We start from the raw sequence: 20,423 nt of genomic DNA, 5'->3' as shown, positions 1-20,423 counted from the left end.
CCATTAATTAGCTGCAGATTTACTGTGGCCCAGTTCATTATAAAGTGTGCAGCGCATGAGCAGACTGAGGTTGGAAGGTTCTCTGTGTGTTTCTGTAGGAAACAACAACTGGCTGACTTTCCTTTACCCTCACGACTGTCCTAACACCCACCTAACCGTGCAGCCAGCGCACCTTGGTTTAGTTTTTATGCGTGTAAAGCAACACGGGCTGACATTAGGAGTATTTCAGAGACAGATGTGCCGCGAGGTGTCTCCTCATATTGGAATGAGTGTCAAGGTGTTTGGAGCGTATTTGTGATGCTCCACACACACACGCACACACAGACGAGCCCGAGCCTGAGCCCGAGCCTCCATCTCAGCAGTGGAGCACACACAGCTGACTCGACAGGCCCAACAGCAAGCAATATCCCCTGCCTTCAAGCCTACGCTGGCGGCAGCTCAGGATGGATTTGGTTAGCAAAACATGACAGGGGGGCTCGGCCATGCCTGAGAGGAGAGGGGAATGAGGAAGCTGCCGTTTGTTCGGCATCGCCTGGGAGACACGAGAAATCGCCAGCGAGATTTGCTGTCACCTGGAAAGGAAATGGAAACGGGCACACACATCTGTTATCCAAATGTTAACTTCGGGGCCCGCCATGTTGTCACAATGACGAGAGCGAAGGGGGTGGGGGGCCGAGCCACAGCAGGGACAATGTTTCACCTGCACAAAGACTTTGGTCCAGAGGAGCAGATAACTCAGAAACCTGACCCCTAAAACGGCAACCTTATTATGCAGTAATTGCTATAAATTGCTTGATAACTACCATGAAACTAGTAAGATATTAGCAGAAATAACAATAAAGTACGTTGTATGCATCATTCATCCTTTATGTTTTTTTTATAAGTCTTGATCAGTGCTTTTGACTTTACTAGCTAGGGACTACATTAAAAAATAAACCAAGTTGGCTAAACAGGCACATTTACAGGATTGTGTTATTAAAGTGCTGTGTTCTAGTAAATCTAAACCAAAGTAAATTAAAGGTAAAATAATGTTACATAAAACCTTCATTGGTCTCTAAAGAGATCAATTATTTCCAGTGTAGCTATGTATACGACACAGGAACAGTTTAAACATACATACAATCTTTGAAAATACAACAATAAAAATAGAAAGAAATACAGTGGTATGCACAAGTTTGGATACCCCTGGTCAAATGTTTTGTTGATTTTGTGAAAATAAGTTAGCATATTCTCTACAGAGAACACATTTTCGCATATCTGAATGCACACATACTGTTTATTTGCTAAATTTAACAAATTGAAAAAATACAAAAAACGTATATATATAAAATATATAAAAAGCCTCAAAAATATACAATCTTATTTGTTAAACTCAGCAAATAAGCAGAAATTGTGCACAAATATTTTCACTTAGAAAAACAACAAAACATGTAATTGGATGGAGAGTATTCAAACCTTTGCTGTAAGTGAACCTATAAATATAAATGTATCCAAGGGCCCTAGGTATCCAATGATACCCAGAGACTGCAAAGGCTAATATTAACAATACCAAAGTGGTAGCAAGAAGACATTTTATGATCTATTTTGCAGTAATTAGTATGTAAGTAATTCGACAATGGCTTTTGTTTTTTTTTGTCCCTGCACTCCAGCACATTAGATCAGAAATAAATGACAGTGAGGTTAAAGAGCAAAATATCAGTCTTAATAAGCAGATATTTACATCATTCTTTGATTTGTTCTGTGTTTTTTATTTGTTACTGAAACTACTGCTACAAATCTTGGAACACTTTGTATAAAAAACAGTTTTAATTCCTGCAGACTTCACTTAATGGATGTACATCTCTTGAATGAAATCTGACATTCTGTACTTCAGTTTCATTTCAAATGCTCAAACCTCAGTGTTCTGGAGAACAGAGCCAAAAACAACACAAAGACGTGCAGTGCACTGTATAAAAACAGGAACTGTATGGAAGGAGAATCTGTCAGTGTCCAGCTACCCAGACTTCTTTATGACCGTACCACACATTTGCAGTCTTAGTATTTACAGTCTGCCAAGTTTGAGTGAATATATCTAGCCGTAGCTCTATCACAGCGAGATGAGATTTCAAAGTGAAGTACCTGTTTGAAGATTCCCAGAATTCCATAGGAGCAGCGAGGACATAAATCAAACAGTAGAACACCTGGTGCCAAAGGCCCCACCACCTGAACCTGCAGCACATACTGCACTCCTCAAACACTCTGTACACACAGAGAGAATGCAGTTATAAATATGGGCTACTGAAGAAGCAGCCAGAAAGACTGACTTAAAAATAAGGAAACTCACTAAATGCTTTAACCTGAATTCTAGCAGGTAGTGAAGGTGCTTTGACACTGACAAAGACCAGTGCAGGTAATCTACAGCAGGCCAAATTTAATTCCGATGGATATGTCCTGGACCATCCATCATGGCTAGCTTTGTCTCTCTCTCTCTACTGCCTAGACCCTCAGTAGGGCAGCGCTAAGCATGAGATGGCCACCACTAATTAAGAGGCACTCTGCATAATAAATGCACTGGTCTCAGCTCCACTGGGGCAAATAGCCTCAATGGTCTGAATTAGTGTTCTAATGGGTCAGAAAAGATGTACTCTGCGTAGCAGATGTCGATTAGGATATACTGTACAGCACTGTGCAAAATTTAGAGACCACGCTTCATTTATTTCACCTCCAGTTAACTTAGTAATTAAATTATTAGAAGTTATGCATTTTCAGCTTCAGAAAAAAAGTAAGAAAACTTACATTCAACAGAAAATTACAAAAGCTCCAACACTTTGGTTTACACCAATAGGCAAGACAACTGTTTACCAAAATTGCTATACATAAAACCCTTCACAACATAAACGCATATCTTAATTTTCCTTTATATGCAGAACACGTTTTTGAAATGTTGTGAGCCAAAAGTTCCTTCAAGGACTGAAGTATAACAAAAGTAGAAAACTTGACTGAAGACTGTGGCTTAATTAAAATTAGGCAAGATGAAATGGCTTGAGAGACTTCACTTACACTTTATCAATCATTCTGCAGTGGCACTGATCTGTTGTGATTTGTGTCCTGCATAAAACACTATAATAACAATAAATTTCTTTCTTGTAAAGACTGTCATGGTTTTAGCAGCACTGATATCCAAAGAAGACTGTTCTTTAAGTGTACTCAAACAATCAGTGATCAGTGATCAATGAAATACTCTATAATATCAAATATTTCAGTATTTAGTGTGTCCAAACTTTATTACAGCTTCTACTCTTTTAAGGAGACTTACTTTCAGTTTTTAATTTTTTTTCCACATTTCCAAGGTTCAGTCTTCATGATCCAAGTAATCCCAAATACATTCAGTGGTGTTGAGGTCTGGACTCTAGGGTGGTCAGTCCCTTGTTCTGAGGACACCAGCAGCTTGTTTGTTTGATTTTCAACTTTTCTCTTTTTTGTCTATTTCCTTTTCTCAGTAACAGATTCTTGACAGTTACACATCCTTTTAGACCCACAGTGTTGAGCTGTTCCACCTGTGGATTTTTCAGATCTGATGCAAGAGTGGAGCTTGATTTTCTCCTCTCTATCAAAGATTAAAGCTTTATGTACTGTTTATCTGGTGGTGACAGTTTTGCATAATTATTATGAGACCCATTTTATCTACATTTTTTAATTTTTACTTTCACCTTTGTGATGCACATAGATTATCTTATATGTAATCTCCTCAGAAATATTTCCTGAAAAATGAATAACTACATAAGTACATAATGATCATTTTGCCAGAACATTTGCCAGGAAAAGGGTGGTCTTTGAACTTTGTATAATACTTTATATAACATATTAAAATACCAACTATTTTTTTCATTCTGTTCTTTTTTTTGGCTCTTCACATCAGAACGTGATTCTATCATCACAGGATTAAGATGTACAAGTCCTGTAAGCATAATGTGGCTATCCGGGAAGCTGGTCAGGTGATATTCCTATATTTTCATTTATTAATCATAAATCTCTCAAAGAAAAACACACATTTACTCTGAAGATTTGAGATGTTTAGGTCAACATGATCAAACCATGAGTGTCTTGATGAGCAGATAAAGCAAAGTGCAGGAAAAAAAAGAATTCCTCTCAATATGTTATCAGTCTACTGAGGCTGCATGCCTGCTCCTTTTCTGTAGCCTGCGGCCGAGTCAGATGTCACATCCTATCTCATCAAAACGCGAGCCGGGAAAAAAGAAAAGAGGGAAACTTTATTCAGTACAAATTGTCAGCAGAATGATGTCTCTCATAGAATTCCCGCTTCTTTCATGTGTGGAATTTGCTAGGCGGCACAGATTAGATTTTTCAGGAATCTGCAGGAATCAATGCCTCTATTGGCAGCTGTGTTAAAACAGAGTGCTGAGGCTTGGTGTTGTGCTGCAGCCGCTGCTGGGATACAGCATTTACCCCCCAGAGAGCATGACTCATTAATCAAATATTCATACAGGCAGCATCGTAAATACAGACAGAACACAAAGTCCCCTCAAAGCTCTGAAGCCCCGGAGCACAAACGCCCTTTCATGTAACACTCACAGAATGGTCGGCATCTTGCTGCATTCTTCTGCCCTAATGCTCCTTTCCTCTCTCCTCTGTGCGGCGTTTCCTAAAAACAGCCCAGAATGAATTTACTGATCATAGACACAAGTGCTGCAAAACACTGTGACTTGATGGCCTCATTGTACTCAGCTGCTGTCGTCTTCATGGCATGCAGCGGTATAAACAGACAACTGATTCTTCTGCGTTGGCCTTCAGAAGGGCAGCTTGTTCCCCCAAACAGGGCCGATAATAAGAGGCCGTGCCCTTTTTAATACAAGAATTTGTATTTAACATGGAAATAGCACAAGCATTGCTCAAACGGAACAGAAACAGGAGAATTAACCATGGCAACATTGAGTCCGACACAAGGAAATTTTCTTTTCCTCTGAAGAGTGTACAATCACCAGTTGTGTGTCTCCTTTTAGTTCCTACCACTCCTTGGCCTGGTTGGGCGTGGGAGGGGATTAACAAGTGCAGTTACTTTTCATCCGGAGTTTTGCACAACTATTAGGAAAGACAGTTAAATTCAAACAAGAACACAAAGGAGTTGAAGGGAAACTCTACCAATTTTTCAAAATTTCTATAATTAAATGATTAAGATGTGAACAAAATCATTCAGAGTGGTTTGCTGTGAAATGCTCACTTCTAGAGAATCTTTTAGAGTCTGAATTGTTCACAGCGGCAGTAATAGGAACCAGACATTTGAAGAGGTTAAAGCTCCCTCATAGAAAGTTGTTACATGAACTGGTTATGAATATGCAGCCCTGTTTTAAAAAGGTTTTGGACTGAAACTATTTTTTAAAACACATTAAATGGTGGAGGGGTACATGCAGGATATTGTAAGGCAAAATAGTTCCCAATGAAAAAAACTTTTAGAAAAATATTTTCAAACTTACAAGACACGTGTAGGTTCACTGGTGGTTTTGGATAGGAAATAAAATCTCTATAGTAAAATAGTAAATAAAATCGCTATAATCGTGTTGTAGGCATTGCGACCCCTTATTCCTGTCACCACCACTGTAAAAAAAAAAATCTCAGCCGGTAAGCTTCTGTACAAAGAACTATTTCACATCAAAACACTATGAGCAAGTTAATCATCCCAACAATTGAATTTGCAAACATTTTGAAAAATTGGTGTGATTTTAGTCTGATTTTAAAATAAAAACCATGAAAATGCATATAATCTATTCAAAGTCTTTAATTTATTTTACATAATTGTGGAGCCTAACATTTTAAAAACAAAACATTAATGACCACTGTGAAAACTGATTTTGGCAAAACAAGCATGTGTTTTTATCTACTAGTAGTCCGCAAAATCTTTAGCCCTCGTTAAAAATGACAGAACATATTATCTCCTCACACAAACCAGCAGGTAACAAATGAGTGACATGAACGAGAACTAGTGTTACAGCTGTATGTAGTATCAAGTACTTTGGTTTACACCAATGGGTGAAACGACTGTTTACCAAAATTGCTATACATAAAACCCTCCACAAAGAGAACACACATCTTAAGAATTTTCCTTTATATGCAGAACACGTTATTGAAATGTTATGAGCCAAAAGTTCCTTCAAGGACTAAAGTATAGCAAAAGTAGAGAACTTGACTGAAGACTGTGGCTTAATTAAAAACGCCTATAGGCAAGATGAAATGGCTTGGGAGACTTCACTTACTTTTATCAATCTTTCTGCAGTGGCACTGATCTGTTGTGACTTGTGTCCTGCAGAAAGCACTATCATAACAATAAATTTCGCTCTTGTAAAGACTGTCATGGTTTTAGCAGCACTGATATCCAATGAAAACTCTTCTTTAAGTGTACTCAAACTGGACTTCATTTAAAGCAGAAAACAATCATTAATCAACATGCATATACTACTGTACATCATATACTCGCGTCCCATTCCACTGTGTGTGCGTCTGTGTAAAAGTGCTACGTTTTCAGTGTGTCTTTACAGTACATTTTGGAAGCACACAGAGCTTGTAAGCTTTTCTATTAGCATTACATCCTGCATGTTTCCAGGAGGCACTATTGCATGATTTTACAGGCTGTGTAGAATTTACAAGCCTACAGTTGTATGCCAAAGTTTGAACCACATCTGGTCAAACTGCATGTTTTGTTGATTTTCTAAGTGAGAATATGACATCCTCTACAGGGAACTTAAATATGGCATTTTTCTGCACATTTTACTGCATAGTTTCTATTTATTTGCTGAGTCAAACAAACTGGAAAAGATGCAGCATAAAATGACTAAATGTGCCATAACTTTTGTACAGGCTATATTTTACGTTATCTTTTCCCCCAAATTGTTAAATTCAGCAAATAAACAAGAAATGTACAGACGTGTTCTCTGTAGAGGAGGTGTACCTATTTTCACTTTAACAAAAATCAACAAAACGTCATCTGGCCCTGGGCGCTTAAACTTTTGCATATGACTGCATAAGTACACTCTTCTTTCTACTTTCTACTTCTCTACAATTAAAGCACACAGTGCTATAGTCTGGAAGTCTGCACAATGACGAGCTGACTATTCACAGCTAAACTGGAGTGTCATGCATCCCTTCCAGAAAAAAATGAATTATTTGTTATTTTTTAAGACCTGTGACAGAAAGAATGAATATTAAGTACCAACTATCATATTAACACTAGTTACATTGCTCAGAAAAAAAAAAAATCAAATTTCATAGTTAGTACTGGATATATGTTACACACTACCATTCATTGGCATCATTATAATACCCTGAAAAAGTTCCCTCTCTGATCACATAGGAAATGTATGTTGAGTGTAAGCATCTGTTTTACAGTGTTAGGTTGAAATCAGGGCTTGTGTTCACAGTCTTGGAGTGCTGTTTATGGATGGTGATAGTTCCTTGCTCTTAGACACTGATCAGAAAAGACAAGAAAAAACATAAACTCGGAACCCGACATTGCTTAGGGTACAGGCCCAACATACACAGTGCATCCCGTAATATAATTCTTTACACCTGATATGACTGAACCATTTAAATCATGTTGATGGAAAGAAATACCATGTCCAAAACAGCATTCCTACTCTGTAAATACAGGCCACAGGTTAGGGCTCCAAGCTCCTGGCCCTAACTCACAGCAGCACAAAGTCCCCTGCAGTAGCTCCAGTTTTTCGTTTGTCTCTGACGAAGGGCCACTCTTTCTTCTCCGCAGGGACTGATAGCTCATAATCTCGCCCGTGTCCTTTCATAAAGGTAAATGCTGGGTACTTCTCTTTCAATGAAGGCTGCAGCACCTATCCAATACAAACACAGAGAAGCAAATACATAAACACTTTGTGAAAAAAAATATTTTAAGATACCGATTTTAACATTTTTCTTCTCAAATGCAGACAGCGAGGCAGAGATGACAAAGTCTGAACTCCTGGTAAAGAAGGTCCATGACTTGACTCAAGCACGTTATTTTACACAGCTAAATGCTGCCACCTGCTGGCAGCTTCTAAACCCACTGCAGTGATCGGACTAGGCTGGACTGTTCTCAGATTCACCTACACATCAGGTTTAGGATAAGGTCATGGAGCTACAAGGCTAACACGGCTAACAAATACTAAAAGGCAATAGTCACCCACATCTTTTTCTGTAAATATATTCACAAAACTTCTCTCAACCCACTAAAACCTCATTCAGCTCTTCATTAAGGTTGCACAGACTTCTCAATGTGGTTTAGAGCACAATATGACATACAACATAATATACAGAATATGATTAATAAACTATAAAAATGGACAAAACATTACTGGACGCTGTAGGCAGCCGCTTTAGACAACAGCGTTGTTATGCTGAATTTCGAAAGGAATTCCGCCTTAGTGTGAACGATGTCATGCAAGCATATGGACGCCACAGCCTGAATTCACAATTTATATTGCTTCTATTTATTTTTTAACCAAAATATATGCTTATAAATAGAAACAGAAATCTCAAATGTAATGTAGCATCCATGTGCCTGTAGGAAACTGCAAGCGAAGTGGATTCGGAATTCGGCATAACACAGACACTATGTTTAAAGTGTCTGACTGCAGCAATCAGGTACACAGAGAGGCGTTGTTCATTTTTATAGTTCACTGGTTATTTTGTACTATGTCCTAAACCACTTTTTTTTTATGGATATATTTATGTAAAACATTTAGATATTTGGGTAAAGAATATTGACTTTAAGTGTTTGTTAGCAAACATTAGTCTTGTAGCTTCAGTGCTAAACTAAAGAAGTAAAACTTGGACACCAAACATGTCTTGGCTGATTGATTAATTCTAGGATGAGTGGAAAATTCTGTAAATTAGATTTTTTGCCGAACCATTTCGCAAGCTCTTCTTTCTAGAAATTGTACACAAATGTTCATTTCAACTCACCTTTGAAAGTTCATTGCAGATTCTTTCGTAATCTTGAACACTTTTTGAGTAGAATCCAATAGTGCAGCTGGGGTCCATTTTAATGAAAGGCATCTTCTTTGGTGACGGGCAATGATACGACTACAAACAACACAGTAATGAAATGTATTAGAATTACTACTTTCTGAATTCAATATTGATGTATAGAGGAATAGCATCTAACAGAGGTTTTCATGTAGTAGTTGCTACAAGTCTCTCAGAATAGAATTTTTACATGACCATGTGAACCAGACAAAACAAATAAAAGCCTCAACTTGGCCAACCCAAATGTATTTTCACAAACTTCTTTTTTCCAACAAATGTTACATTCTAGCTGTTAGTTGCTGTGACAGACAGGCCAAAGGAAAGGATCCATATTTCTGTCTGTCATGCCGCATACTACCGCATACCAAAGTGTAAAAATAAGTTATGATGCTGAAATAAAAAAAAGAAAAATATGATATACTACTACTGTATGCTAGAGCTGATATATATAACAGTACATATTTTAGACTGTGCTTCCCTTTTTGTAGGAGATACGTCTTAGATGTCAGACAGAGGGGTAAATCGACTCTCTTGTGTTCAGTAATTGAGTGCAGAGGGCTGCTTTAAGATTCATACCCTTAAGTACTAACAGAAACTATTAAATTCACATCACTAGGCAGCGGTCAGCTTTTTGTAATTCCACATTACCTGCAGAAGAAAATCGCTTGTGCTGACATCCACAAAAGACTGACAGTAATGAGGGTCCATGTAAATCAAGCTGTCATCTGCAAGGACAAAACAAAAGACAAGTTATTCAAAAAAACACCCCGATTATTATAATGCATATCCTTCCTCAATTTCTATGCAGAGCAGTTCAAAGTCATCCACAGAGTCTGTTGGCTTCCTAACAATTGTGAGCTCAAGTATGCAGGATTTATTTATTTATTTATTTTTGCTTAGTCCTTTCCCGAATTGGAATGGATTAAACCCTGCATAATCAAATCTGGTTGTACAAGCACATTCTTTACACCGCAAAGGGGACTGTCATTTAATTTTGGTGCGGGAAAATTACTTTTACAAACACGCAATTATATTCCATCATTTGCATATGATAAATGCAAGCGGCAGGTCGGACCTGGCAGGGAGAATGTATTGCTTGTCGTTTAGACATCATCGCCAGCTGTATTTCAAATTGCTAAAATGTAAATGGGTAAATATTGACTACCAGCATGTACAACTGAAGGTTCCTACTGGCTGCTGAAGGTGATGGAGAGTGGGCTGCTTTGTGTAGCGTGGACATTTATGCATGCTACTTATGGAAATCTATTATAACTCCTACCTGGGATGCTCATACGTGATGAATGGGGCACCGTTTTGATGGGTCAGAGAAAATAAAATAAGCACGGTTTCACTGATGGGGCTTGTGTCTCTGCAGAATGCATTAACTTACTTGTTCTCTTTTTGAACCTTTGAAAAATTATGCAAAATGAGCTCGGAGTAAGAGACTCACCTTGAAATCCAACAAAGTAGTAGGCCTGTTTTGGTTTCCCTCCGATGATGCCGATACAGTACTCCAGACTTAAAATGCCCTGGGGAGAGTAAATTATGCTGAAATGTAATAAACTTAATCCATTTTTGTTATTATCCGTTTGAGGATACTCATGAGGAAAACTAGAGCGGTTGCTGTTGCATTAAAAATGGACATAAATCTTATAATCTTGAGACACTGATGGATGTGAAATAACGTGACATGTTCACCTACCACCTTTTGAAGATGCCTATAAATCTATGAGGCCACATTAGCAATAGTGGAACAACTGGTACAACCCTAGATACATTCAGCGTCAAAAGTAAAAGGACAGTGATGTGTAAGGACTTTTACTAAGGCATTTAGGTCTAAGCTTTTTTTTTTTACCTACAATCATTGACATGTGACTTCTGTTATTTAATAAAATTGCTATAATAATACTATATTACATTGTTTTTCTTATATGATTCTAAATTAATACTTATAATTTCTTGTAATACTGTTTATCACCTGTCTGTAAAGCTCTTTGTGCTGCCACCGGCATGAAATAAATACAAATTATTATTATTATTATTATTATTATTAATATTACTTCATTTAATTTCCAAACAGCCAGTATAAAAAAAGAAAACAACAACTAAACATTGTATCTTTTTTTTTTAGTATTTAATGTGTCCATGCTTTGCCGTTATTACAGCTTCTATTCTTTTCAGGACACTTGCTTTCAGTTTTTCAAAGAAATCTGCACGGATATTTTTCCATACTTCCAAAGTTCAGTCTTGAAAGTTGCTTGTATTTTCTGTTTCTAGTGATTCAAGAAATCCCAAACACATTCAATGATGAGGTCTGGGCTCTGGGGTGGCCAGTTCATCGTTGTGAGAACACCAGCAGCTTCTTTGTTTGATTGTAAACTATCTTCTTTTTTGTCTATAACTTTTTCTCAGTAACATCTTTTTTACAGGTACATGTTTTTTTCAGCCATTGTCAGTCTTAGCCACAGTATGTCTGGCCTCTCACTGTAGAAGAATGGACAGAAACACCTGTGATTTTTTTCAAATGGAAAGTAAGAGTGGAGTTGATTTTCTCCTCTCTCTCAAAGATAAAAGCTTTAAGTATGGATAATCTGATGATGACAGATTTGGTGGGGTACAAGGTCCCATTTTCTCTGTATCTTTTAATAATATTTGAACTCCTTTGCCCTTCCTTATGCAAGTGGATTATCTCTTATAAATAAATCATTTTGCTTAAGGGCTGTTTTGACTGGAAATCAAATAAATGAAGGGTGGTCTCTGACTTTTGCACAGTACTGAATATATACTTTTATACTATTTTTCTCTTTTACAGAATTTGAAATGCTAACAGGCCTTTACATTGTGCTGAAAGTTCATGATGAGTAGAAATGACCCCAGTGACTGTTCATAGTTAACTAGCCTCACCTTGACAAAGTTGAAGTAGTCAGGGTTAATCTTCTCTCCACCCAGTCTGACAGGGATGAGGATGATGACGGCCCTGCTGTCAGCGACAGGCCCCTCAGGGCCCCCACATGCGTCCGCCCGAGCTGAGTGGCTCTCAATAACATCAGCACTGTACACTACAGTTAATCAATAACACAGAGGTCACAGTAAGGTCATTTGCCTGTCTCTCACAGTTATTTAGTGCAAGCATATAGGTCTGATTGCATTTTTTTAGTCTTCCTTGCATTTAGAATAGCTAAAGAAAGCAATGGACACTCCCAAACAGCTTAACCAGTAAACTAAACTTACAAATAGAAAATTAATGTATTACTTATTTGGTTGCATACACACTTCACTTTTATTTAGTTCATGAGCTAAGAATGAACACAAACTGTGAACCTTTCTGAGAAATGTACTGAAGCATACTGAAACAATGGACTGTGCAGCAGACAGTCTGCCAGCAAAAGCCTGATCAGTTGAGAGGAGGCTAAATTCTTGCTGTCTTGCTTGCTGTATGTATTTGTTATGCTAAACAACAAGACCTCACAGTCATTTTCCATACCTGTGCAGTCCTGTGCCACATAAACATTTATGCCTCTCAGTCCTGGGTCTGTCGCCTCCTCCACAGCTTTTCTAAACTCCCCACAATTAGGAAACAGAAAGAGGGTTAATAATTTAAATTTCACCCTCAGTATTTACTCTGCTGAAAACCCTTAACATGTCACATTGTGTACACCTGTGGCATAGTTAATATATGATTAATTAACCCTCTAGACCCCAGGAGAATGTAAACACTCTTCTGAGATTCCTAGGAATTTTCGGTGTTAGAGGCTTATTGGTCACTGATTTAAAGAAAACCTTTTTTTTGTAAAATCAGCACAAAATGACCATTAGAAGTTTATTTTCATTGAAGCTGAGTTCTACCTCTTTTTTAATGAAAACAAAACCAAAAAAGACTGAAGGGAAAAGGGGTAGTGAAATTGCAATATTGCATAATAATATATTACCAAACATCAGCATTTCATAACAATGAGTCTAGGCTATTAATAAATAAAAAAGATCATATCATACTCATATAGATAAAGGCTGCATATAAATAAATTCCTAGCTTAAGAATGCAGCTACAATTTCACAGGTGGTGAAAATGCTAAAATGATAACCAAACACAAGTTCATTTAATGCTTATTTTGACAGCTTGAGGAGGTATCACAAAAGGACATGTATAAATAAAAATGTGTTACAAAAAACCTGTAATGTTTTGATAGTGCAGAAAGTCACAGAATTCATCTCAGTAAATTACGCCCCTCTGTGCACAGAGGACGCAGAGAAACACAGCGTGGCCGGCTGAGGCTGCTGCAGGGTCTAAAGAGCTAAGCGGCATTTCAAAGTAAAAAAATAATAATATAATGCAAAGCATTCTACATTTTAATTAGAAAATGCATTCTACATTTCAATTACTGCTTGCACCAGTGGCGGTTAATACTGTACTGCAGCGGAGTAGTAGCATTTAGCACAGACATGAACTAAACATACCAACCTGAGTATGTGTGCAACCACTGCAGGACCGTACCAATCCCCCGCTCTTTTTCCTGAGGCCATGCCCAGATGGACCAGCCTGTGGACTCCCAGCTGAGCTGAGGGAGTGTCTCCAAACCAGGAAACAATGGTGCGGTGGTACACCTCTTTCAGGTGGGAATCAGCCTCCTCTGCACCACCCTGGCAGAGGTGCTCCGGGACTCTTGGTCTGTCTACCTGGAATGAAGCTTCTATTGAGGCTACCAGCCTTCGTGCTGCACTGCTTGTTCGTGTCTCTGTGTCCAGAGCCTCCAAAGTGAGTGCCTCAGGCCACGTCCAGTCTAAGAGCAAACAGGGAGTGAAAGTATTCTTTTAGAATTCAGGGTAAATAAAAGCAAACACAATTAGATAGTAGCTATAGTTTACTATTAGCTTAGTAATTGTCCTCATAACTGCTGTGGACATCTAGCAGCATCGCACAGCACTATTCTGATCAAAATACATCATCTGTTCTACAAAGTGCACTATATGTCAAAAAATAACCAGACACACAGCTTGTGTAATCTCCACAGAAAAGCACTACTAATAGAATAGGACACTCTGGAGCAGCTGCATGTGAGCCTAAGATCATGACCAAGCACTTGCCAGAGGCATAAACAAAGCTCCCCAACTCTGGGCTGTGGAACAGTGGAACTGCATTCTCTGGAGTGATGGAGAATCACTGAATACCTTTGGGATGAGTTGAAATGGCATTTGTGATCGAGAACTCATCATCCAACATCAGTACCTGACCTCATTGATGCTCTTGTGGCTGAATGCAATCAAATCCTCACAGCAATATTAATATGTTGGATGAGCAGGGGTCTACAAACTTTGGGAGGTATGGTGTATCACTGTACAAATGCCTGTATTACTCTGTAACATGTTGTAAATAACACTGGATTCTATGCCTTCTCCGGCCTTGAGACATGCATATTCACTGATTCATCTCTTTTTGGCACCTATTTGACACCTATTTTCCATCTTATCACCTTTTTAACTATTTTATTTATTTCCCCTTTATTTATGTTACATCTCATATTTGTGGACTCACCAAGATAAATTCTTAACATACTTGGTGAAATAAGACCGACTCTGATGCTGAAGAAAAGTGGTACAATTTGCAAGACAAACGAGGAACCTGAACCTTATATGATGAAACATGACATACAGATTCATGTAATAAGTGTTTTTCTTCTGGGTAACTTAAATTAGTACTGCAAAACTCTCAAAGACCAAATTACACAAAAACACAGGTATCTGTACATTTTAGCTTCCCTTGATCAAAATCTTTTTCATTATGTGTACATTTATTAGCCAATCTTTACTTAGTTAATTAGCCAATTAAAATAGCCTGAAATTGTCCATATGGTACTGATGAGCAATAGAAATGCCTTTCAGAAGTCCTCAAATAAAGTTGCTTTAAATCACACCAAGCTATTTTACAGACACATTTAAGTTTGACTTTTAATGAGAAGGGCTAACACTTAAGGAACAGTCCAATTACAAGATTCAGTGTGGCCAGTATTTCACTTTTACAGCATTTTACCCGTACAAACATGGTGGGTACCTAAAGTGGCAGTGGTAGGAGTGGCGAGGGTCATAAAGGGTGCTGGACTTGGCTCTGAAGCATTAAGGTAATGACCTTGCTAAGTGTCAGATCATGTAATTGATCAATAAATATCATTTACTGGCCATCAGTTACTTTCTAGAGATTTTTGTAATGACATATTTCAGACTAGCCATCGTCTCCAACTGATGCTTAAACGTTGTTTTCCAAATGGAGGTGATAAATTGAAATTTGAGATCACCTGTTCTATTAACCTGTTTTATTAAAAGGGAGCTATCTTCGCCACAGGAGACCCCACTTATCATTTGAAACTTAATCTCAATTTCAGCCCACTTGGATTCCACAAGAACGTCTGAATCCAGTATAATTTCACCTGGAATTGAAGACTGCATTTCTGCATGAATGATGAACAAAGACTCAGCAAAACAAGAAAAATACTGACTTGCATTTGAAACATGCTCAACCAATGGATGAGCTAAATCAGATTCATTGGAGCACTGTGTCCAGACAGAATGAGACTAGATTTTCTGAGATATTTTTGACACTGGGATTTTCTAATAAGGCAGTTATCAGCTAAAATTATTATGTTACAGCAATCGGTGTGGAGTTACATAGGTGTCAACCTCTAGAGACAGTAAACCTTATATTCACAGCCTCCAAACAGTATAAATTCACTTACATCTGTATTGTACACTAGCAACAAAGCCAATTAATCAGGTTTTATCCAGTTTTACTTTGAAGTATTCCTCCAGTAATCATGCTAATTACTTCATACACAAAGAGTAATTTATTTTTAATTTATCTGACAGTTAAGCAGCTAAACAGCCTCTCAATCAGTTAAAGATGCATACAAACACAACCAAAGGCAGTCAAAGAGAGAGCAGAGTAGACCCAGTGAGAAGTTTAGACCTTTTCAGCATATTTGGACTCCAGTCTTCATTTAAACAATGCTGATAGATAAAGGTGACATAATATAACAAGTGATAACGTTTTTGTCATCCTGTATATAATATGATTATGATCATGAATATATGAAATAAACAGAAATGCAATTTATTTTCGTAGAAAAATTAAGTACACCATATATAAAGTATTTACCCCATCCCAATTTATTTCTTCGATTTTTTACGTATTTGTCACACTTGAATGTTTCAGATCTGTTTGCTGATGATTTCATTTATTGAAAGAAAAATGCAGTTCAGCCCTACCTGGCCCTATGTGAACAAGTAAATGCCCTTTTAGCTACTAAATCAACCAGTTAACCAAATTCAATTGACTACTGGATTCAGTTTCACTAGCCACACCCAGGCATGATTACCGTCAGACCTGTTGAATCTAAACACCACTTTAATAGAACTTATCTGTCAATGTGAAGCAGGCTAAAAAAACTCAAAAAGCAGCACGATATCACATTCTAAAGTGATTCAAATACAGATGCAAAACAAAGTCACTGAAATCTACCAGTCTGGAAAGGGTTACAAAGCCATTGCTAAGGCTCGGAGACTCCAGCGATCCATAGTGAGAGCCATTATCCACAAATGTAGCAAAGTTGGAACAGTGGTTAACCATTCCCAGGAGGGGCTGGCCCACCAAAATTTCACTAAGAGTGCATCGACGACTCATGCAGGAGGTCACAAAAGAAACTAGATGAACATCTAAAGAACTGCAGGCCTCATTTGCTTCAGTTAAGGTCAATGTACATGATTCCACAATATGAAAGACACTGGACAAAAACTGCATTCATAGGAGAGTTGCAAGGTGCAAACCACTGCTGACCAAAAAAAATAAAACACTGAGGCTCGTCACCCATTTGCCAAAAATATCTAGATGATGCCCAAGACTGCTGGGATAATATTCTGTGGACTGATGAGTCAAATGTGGAACTTCTTGGAGGACATGGGTCCCATCACTGATTATTCCATTTACTGAAGATAAAGATTTATTCAAAACCTATAATCACCCATGTGAAAAAGTAATTGCCCCCAAACCTAATAACTGGTAGTGCCTCCCTTGACAGTAGGAACTGCCATCAAACATTTGCTGTAACTTGGGATGCAAAGAACTTTTACATCGCTGTGGAGGAAGTTTTACCCACTCTTCTTTGCAGAATTATTTTAATTCAGTCACTTTGGAGGGTTTTCAAGCATGAACTGCAGGAGAGCAGCAATGCTGTGCATCACCACAACATTAATATGAACACTCAAAACTTACCTCTACCCAAGAAATGTAGCACGAGTGCCTGGGCCAGCATCATTTGCCCCGCCCTGAGAGTACAGCCCCATCCACAGTCCGAAGTGACAGCAGAGTCTGGGAGAGTGTCAAACTCTTCCCGATAGGTAAGCCACACACGGGAAGCAAAGTCCCTCCGAAAGTCATCAACGTTGCCCATGACAACATTGTCATCAAACTCATCAACTGTACAGCTTTCTGTAGGGCTTTCTTCATCTGTGAACACAAGCAGCAATCCACAGCAGTCAAACATTGTAGAATATGGTAGAGAATGGCGTTTGTTTGTTTGTGTGTGTGGTGTTTCATTTACCCTCTGCCTTAAAGTGATAACATTTCCCCAGCAGGAAAACTGGAGAATTACGACTAAAGGAAGTCTTTGTTTTCAGAACCCAACCTGTAAAAGGAAACAATTACATTTTATTTTATATTTTAAAACGGTGACCACTTTATCTTATTACCAGACACATTCTGCTTAGCTCTTCACCTAGTGATTACTACCTAACGCAACCCATTAGTTCAAAGCAGTGGTGCCCAAACTTTCTGTCTTGGGGGCCCAAAGTATAATGTTTGTGGTGGGCCCAAGTCCAAAAGAACAAAATTATTAGCTAGCATGTCAGTGTTACATTTTTGCATGCAAGTATACATGGAAATATTTGGAGTGTGTGTGCTTTCATGAGGATAATGAACGTTGTATTCTTTAAATTCAGCTCTTTAAAGATATTCCTCACTCCAGGGGCCCCTAACTCTCCTCATGTGACACTGCCTGTTATGGCCACTGTCCATATCTGTCATTAACTTATAACTGGAAGCTATGTGTTGCTACATCTGCCTTGCGCTTTGTGATAACTGTGTGGTGTTAAGGGTCACGGTTTTTTATTTTTTTAACATTAGACCATAGGTTTTCTTATGAGAAGGTATCTGGAAAAAATCAAATCTTAAAAGAAAAATATGAAGTCACCTATAAAAATGTTTGTTTTCTCATTGGGTGACATGTCAATCTTGAAATGTTTGCTACTGTGTAGGACTGCTATGTTTATCTGTCTTCCTAGACAAAATCTAGTCTACTAACCTTCTAAAACATCTTAAGATAATTTGGTTCACCCGAAAATTTAAGAGCCAGTGCCTCTAGAACTTACTGTACTTCATACTGTGCCATGCTGACATGAACCTCGACTTTAGCTTCTCCACCTCGTCGGTCCCTTTAGTCTCCATTTCATCAGCCAAGGAGGAGTAGAACCCATCACAGCTTGCACACAGGGAAACGGCCTGGAATGCTAATAAAACAATAACAGGTCACACTACAGAAAAGATAAGATACCTGACAAACTGCTGACCAAACGTTAAATAATTAAGCTATCCATCCACTCACAGAACAGAACAGACTGCAGAACAGTGTTTCTTAACCCGGGTCCGGGAAGCCCACTGCCCTGCACATTTGAGTGTTTTTCCTGCTTTAAAATAGCCACCATAACTCAATAATGAACTGTTAAAGAGCTGATTAGTTGGATCAGGTGTGCTAGAAGCAGAGAAAACACTAAAAAGTGCAGGGCAGTGGGCCTCCAGGACCAGGGTGTAGAAACACTGGTGTAGGACATTTTAGTAAGGTTACATTCAGTTTTGAGACTGGTGTGTTAGTATGGTATGACGTCTACTTTCAGTAGTAGCACTTGCGTATTTGATATTACTACTGCTGATTGACAGATGTAGGTAAACGTCTCACGTTACATTAATAAAGAGATCTAACCACGCAAAATGATGGCCCATGTCCCCTAAGCTCTGGTCCCAGTAGACAGGTAGCTAGCTAGCTACTAAATATCCCCTAATGATAACTGTAATACTAATAATATGCGATGCTACACGATAACGCTAACTGACCAAAACTTGTGGTGGAAAACGTTTTCCCATAACCCATTGCAACTTTTCATAATCAATGAGTGTCTTTAAAGGAGTTTACTACACAGTAGCAGTCTATTTTCTGGATTGTATTGATCAAATCTCTCAGAAAACGATGCTGGCTGGCTTAGAGAAGTTAGCCGAAGCCGCTAAGCTGTCAGTATTAGGTGCCGTTATGCTAGTTGCTAGCTGAATTTATAAACCTCAGACAAAAGGAAATTCGACCGCATAGTGCAGATTACCAGAGACTCTCTGTTATGATATGTATAGACGATGTAAAAAGCGACTGTACCTGTTCAGACAATCTGAAACATTTAACTTAGGAACTCACTTTGCCTGCAGATCACTTTTGTTTACATTTTGAGGAAGTAGCCAGTGGAGCGGTTCTCGCGAGGTTTCACGGCGTGTGTGTGTGTGTGTGTGTGTGTGTGTGTGTGTGTTACGCCCACAGTCTGACATATTCTCATCATCTTCATCATCTTATCATCCGCTGCAGACAATTTCTGTTGAGTTCTGGATAGATTTTTTGATAAATTAGCTCGTTCCAACTTGCCCGTGTGTGAACGATATGACAGACACAACGGGCCTCATTTACCAACCATTCTAAAGAAGAAATCTCTTCTTAAAACCCACTCACGCAGTTTTCACGAATATACTGACATTCACCAATGTTTCATTTGAGATTCGTTCTCAGGGAAGAACAGAATCTACACACACTTAATCTGATGTGGACTTTTTCTTAGGACCTTTCTCAAGAACACATTTAAGAAAAAACTCAGGAAGATATTGGTGAATGAAGCCCAATGATCTTTTGTATAGGGAGGATTGAGGTGTTCTTGGCCATCAAGTAATAGTGCACAGTTCACAATCAAATAAGATTCTTTATGGGCTCTCTCTAGTGCAGTTATAGAAATAATAAACAACCACTTATCATATTAATAATTGCTGTTATTTTATTCAGTTCTAACGTATACAGTGCACATTAAGATATTATACTATAGAGAGTATTTCATTACTATGAAGATTTATTAAATAAGTTTTTTGGGGTCAAAAATATTAAATATGAGACATGCATGATGTTATTACGAGTTATTCTAGGTGTTAATTTTATTATTTTAATCTCAGTCTTTAAGGAATTATCTACAACTGTTTATTATTCTGGATGCATCTAAAATGTAATTCTATACACACACACACACACACACACACAAACACACACACACATACAACAAGAACCACAATAATA

The 20,423-nt window shown here is 38.2% G+C and overlaps 1 protein-coding gene across 2 annotated transcripts; it reads right to left on the bottom strand.

Annotated features, from left to right (window-relative positions):
• Window positions 1-5,755: 5,755 nt before the first annotated feature.
• atg4c (autophagy related 4C, cysteine peptidase) lies at window positions 5,756-19,627 on the bottom strand. Of its 2 annotated transcripts, none has more exons than XM_036570218.1 (11): window positions 19,509-19,627; window positions 18,421-18,558; window positions 17,595-17,678; window positions 17,267-17,500; window positions 13,469-13,787; window positions 12,494-12,564; window positions 11,914-12,068; window positions 10,460-10,538; window positions 9,658-9,734; window positions 8,947-9,066; window positions 5,756-7,835 (listed from the first exon to the last, which is right to left on the bottom strand). In XM_036570218.1, exons 2-11 carry the CDS (start codon window positions 18,494-18,496, stop codon window positions 7,674-7,676), a joined length of 1,377 nt encoding a protein of 458 aa, XP_036426111.1. In that variant the 5' UTR covers window positions 18,497-18,558; window positions 19,509-19,627; the 3' UTR covers window positions 5,756-7,673. The 2 variants fall into 2 exon arrangements, with proteins under 2 accessions (XP_036426111.1, XP_036426110.1); XM_036570217.1 differs by having other exon boundaries at window positions 7,674-7,835; window positions 19,470-19,563.
• Between the last annotated feature and the right edge of the window lie 796 nt (window positions 19,628-20,423).

The sequence above is a fragment of the Colossoma macropomum genome, unplaced genomic scaffold (assembly GCF_904425465.1).
Source record: "Colossoma macropomum unplaced genomic scaffold, Colossoma_macropomum, whole genome shotgun sequence".
In the NCBI taxonomy this organism is placed as follows: domain Eukaryota; kingdom Metazoa; phylum Chordata; class Actinopteri; order Characiformes; family Serrasalmidae; genus Colossoma; species Colossoma macropomum.
This window is presented reverse-complemented; position numbering and strand designations above follow the sequence as displayed.

What these genes read in the sequence shown, in the direction of transcription:
- atg4c (XM_036570218.1), bottom strand. Translation starts at nt 18,496, where the DNA reads ATGGAGACTAAAGGGACCGACGAGGTGGAGAAGCTAAAGTCGAGGTTC. An exon ending in TGTGGCACAGGACTGCACAG is followed by an intron (nt 12,069 to 12,493) that starts GTATGGAAAATG and finishes GATTAACTGTAG; the next exon opens with TGTACAGTGCTGATGTTATT. An exon ending in CTACTTTGTTGGATTTCAAG is followed by an intron (nt 9,735 to 10,459) that starts GTGAGTCTCTTA and finishes TTGTCCTTGCAG; the next exon opens with ATGACAGCTTGATTTACATG.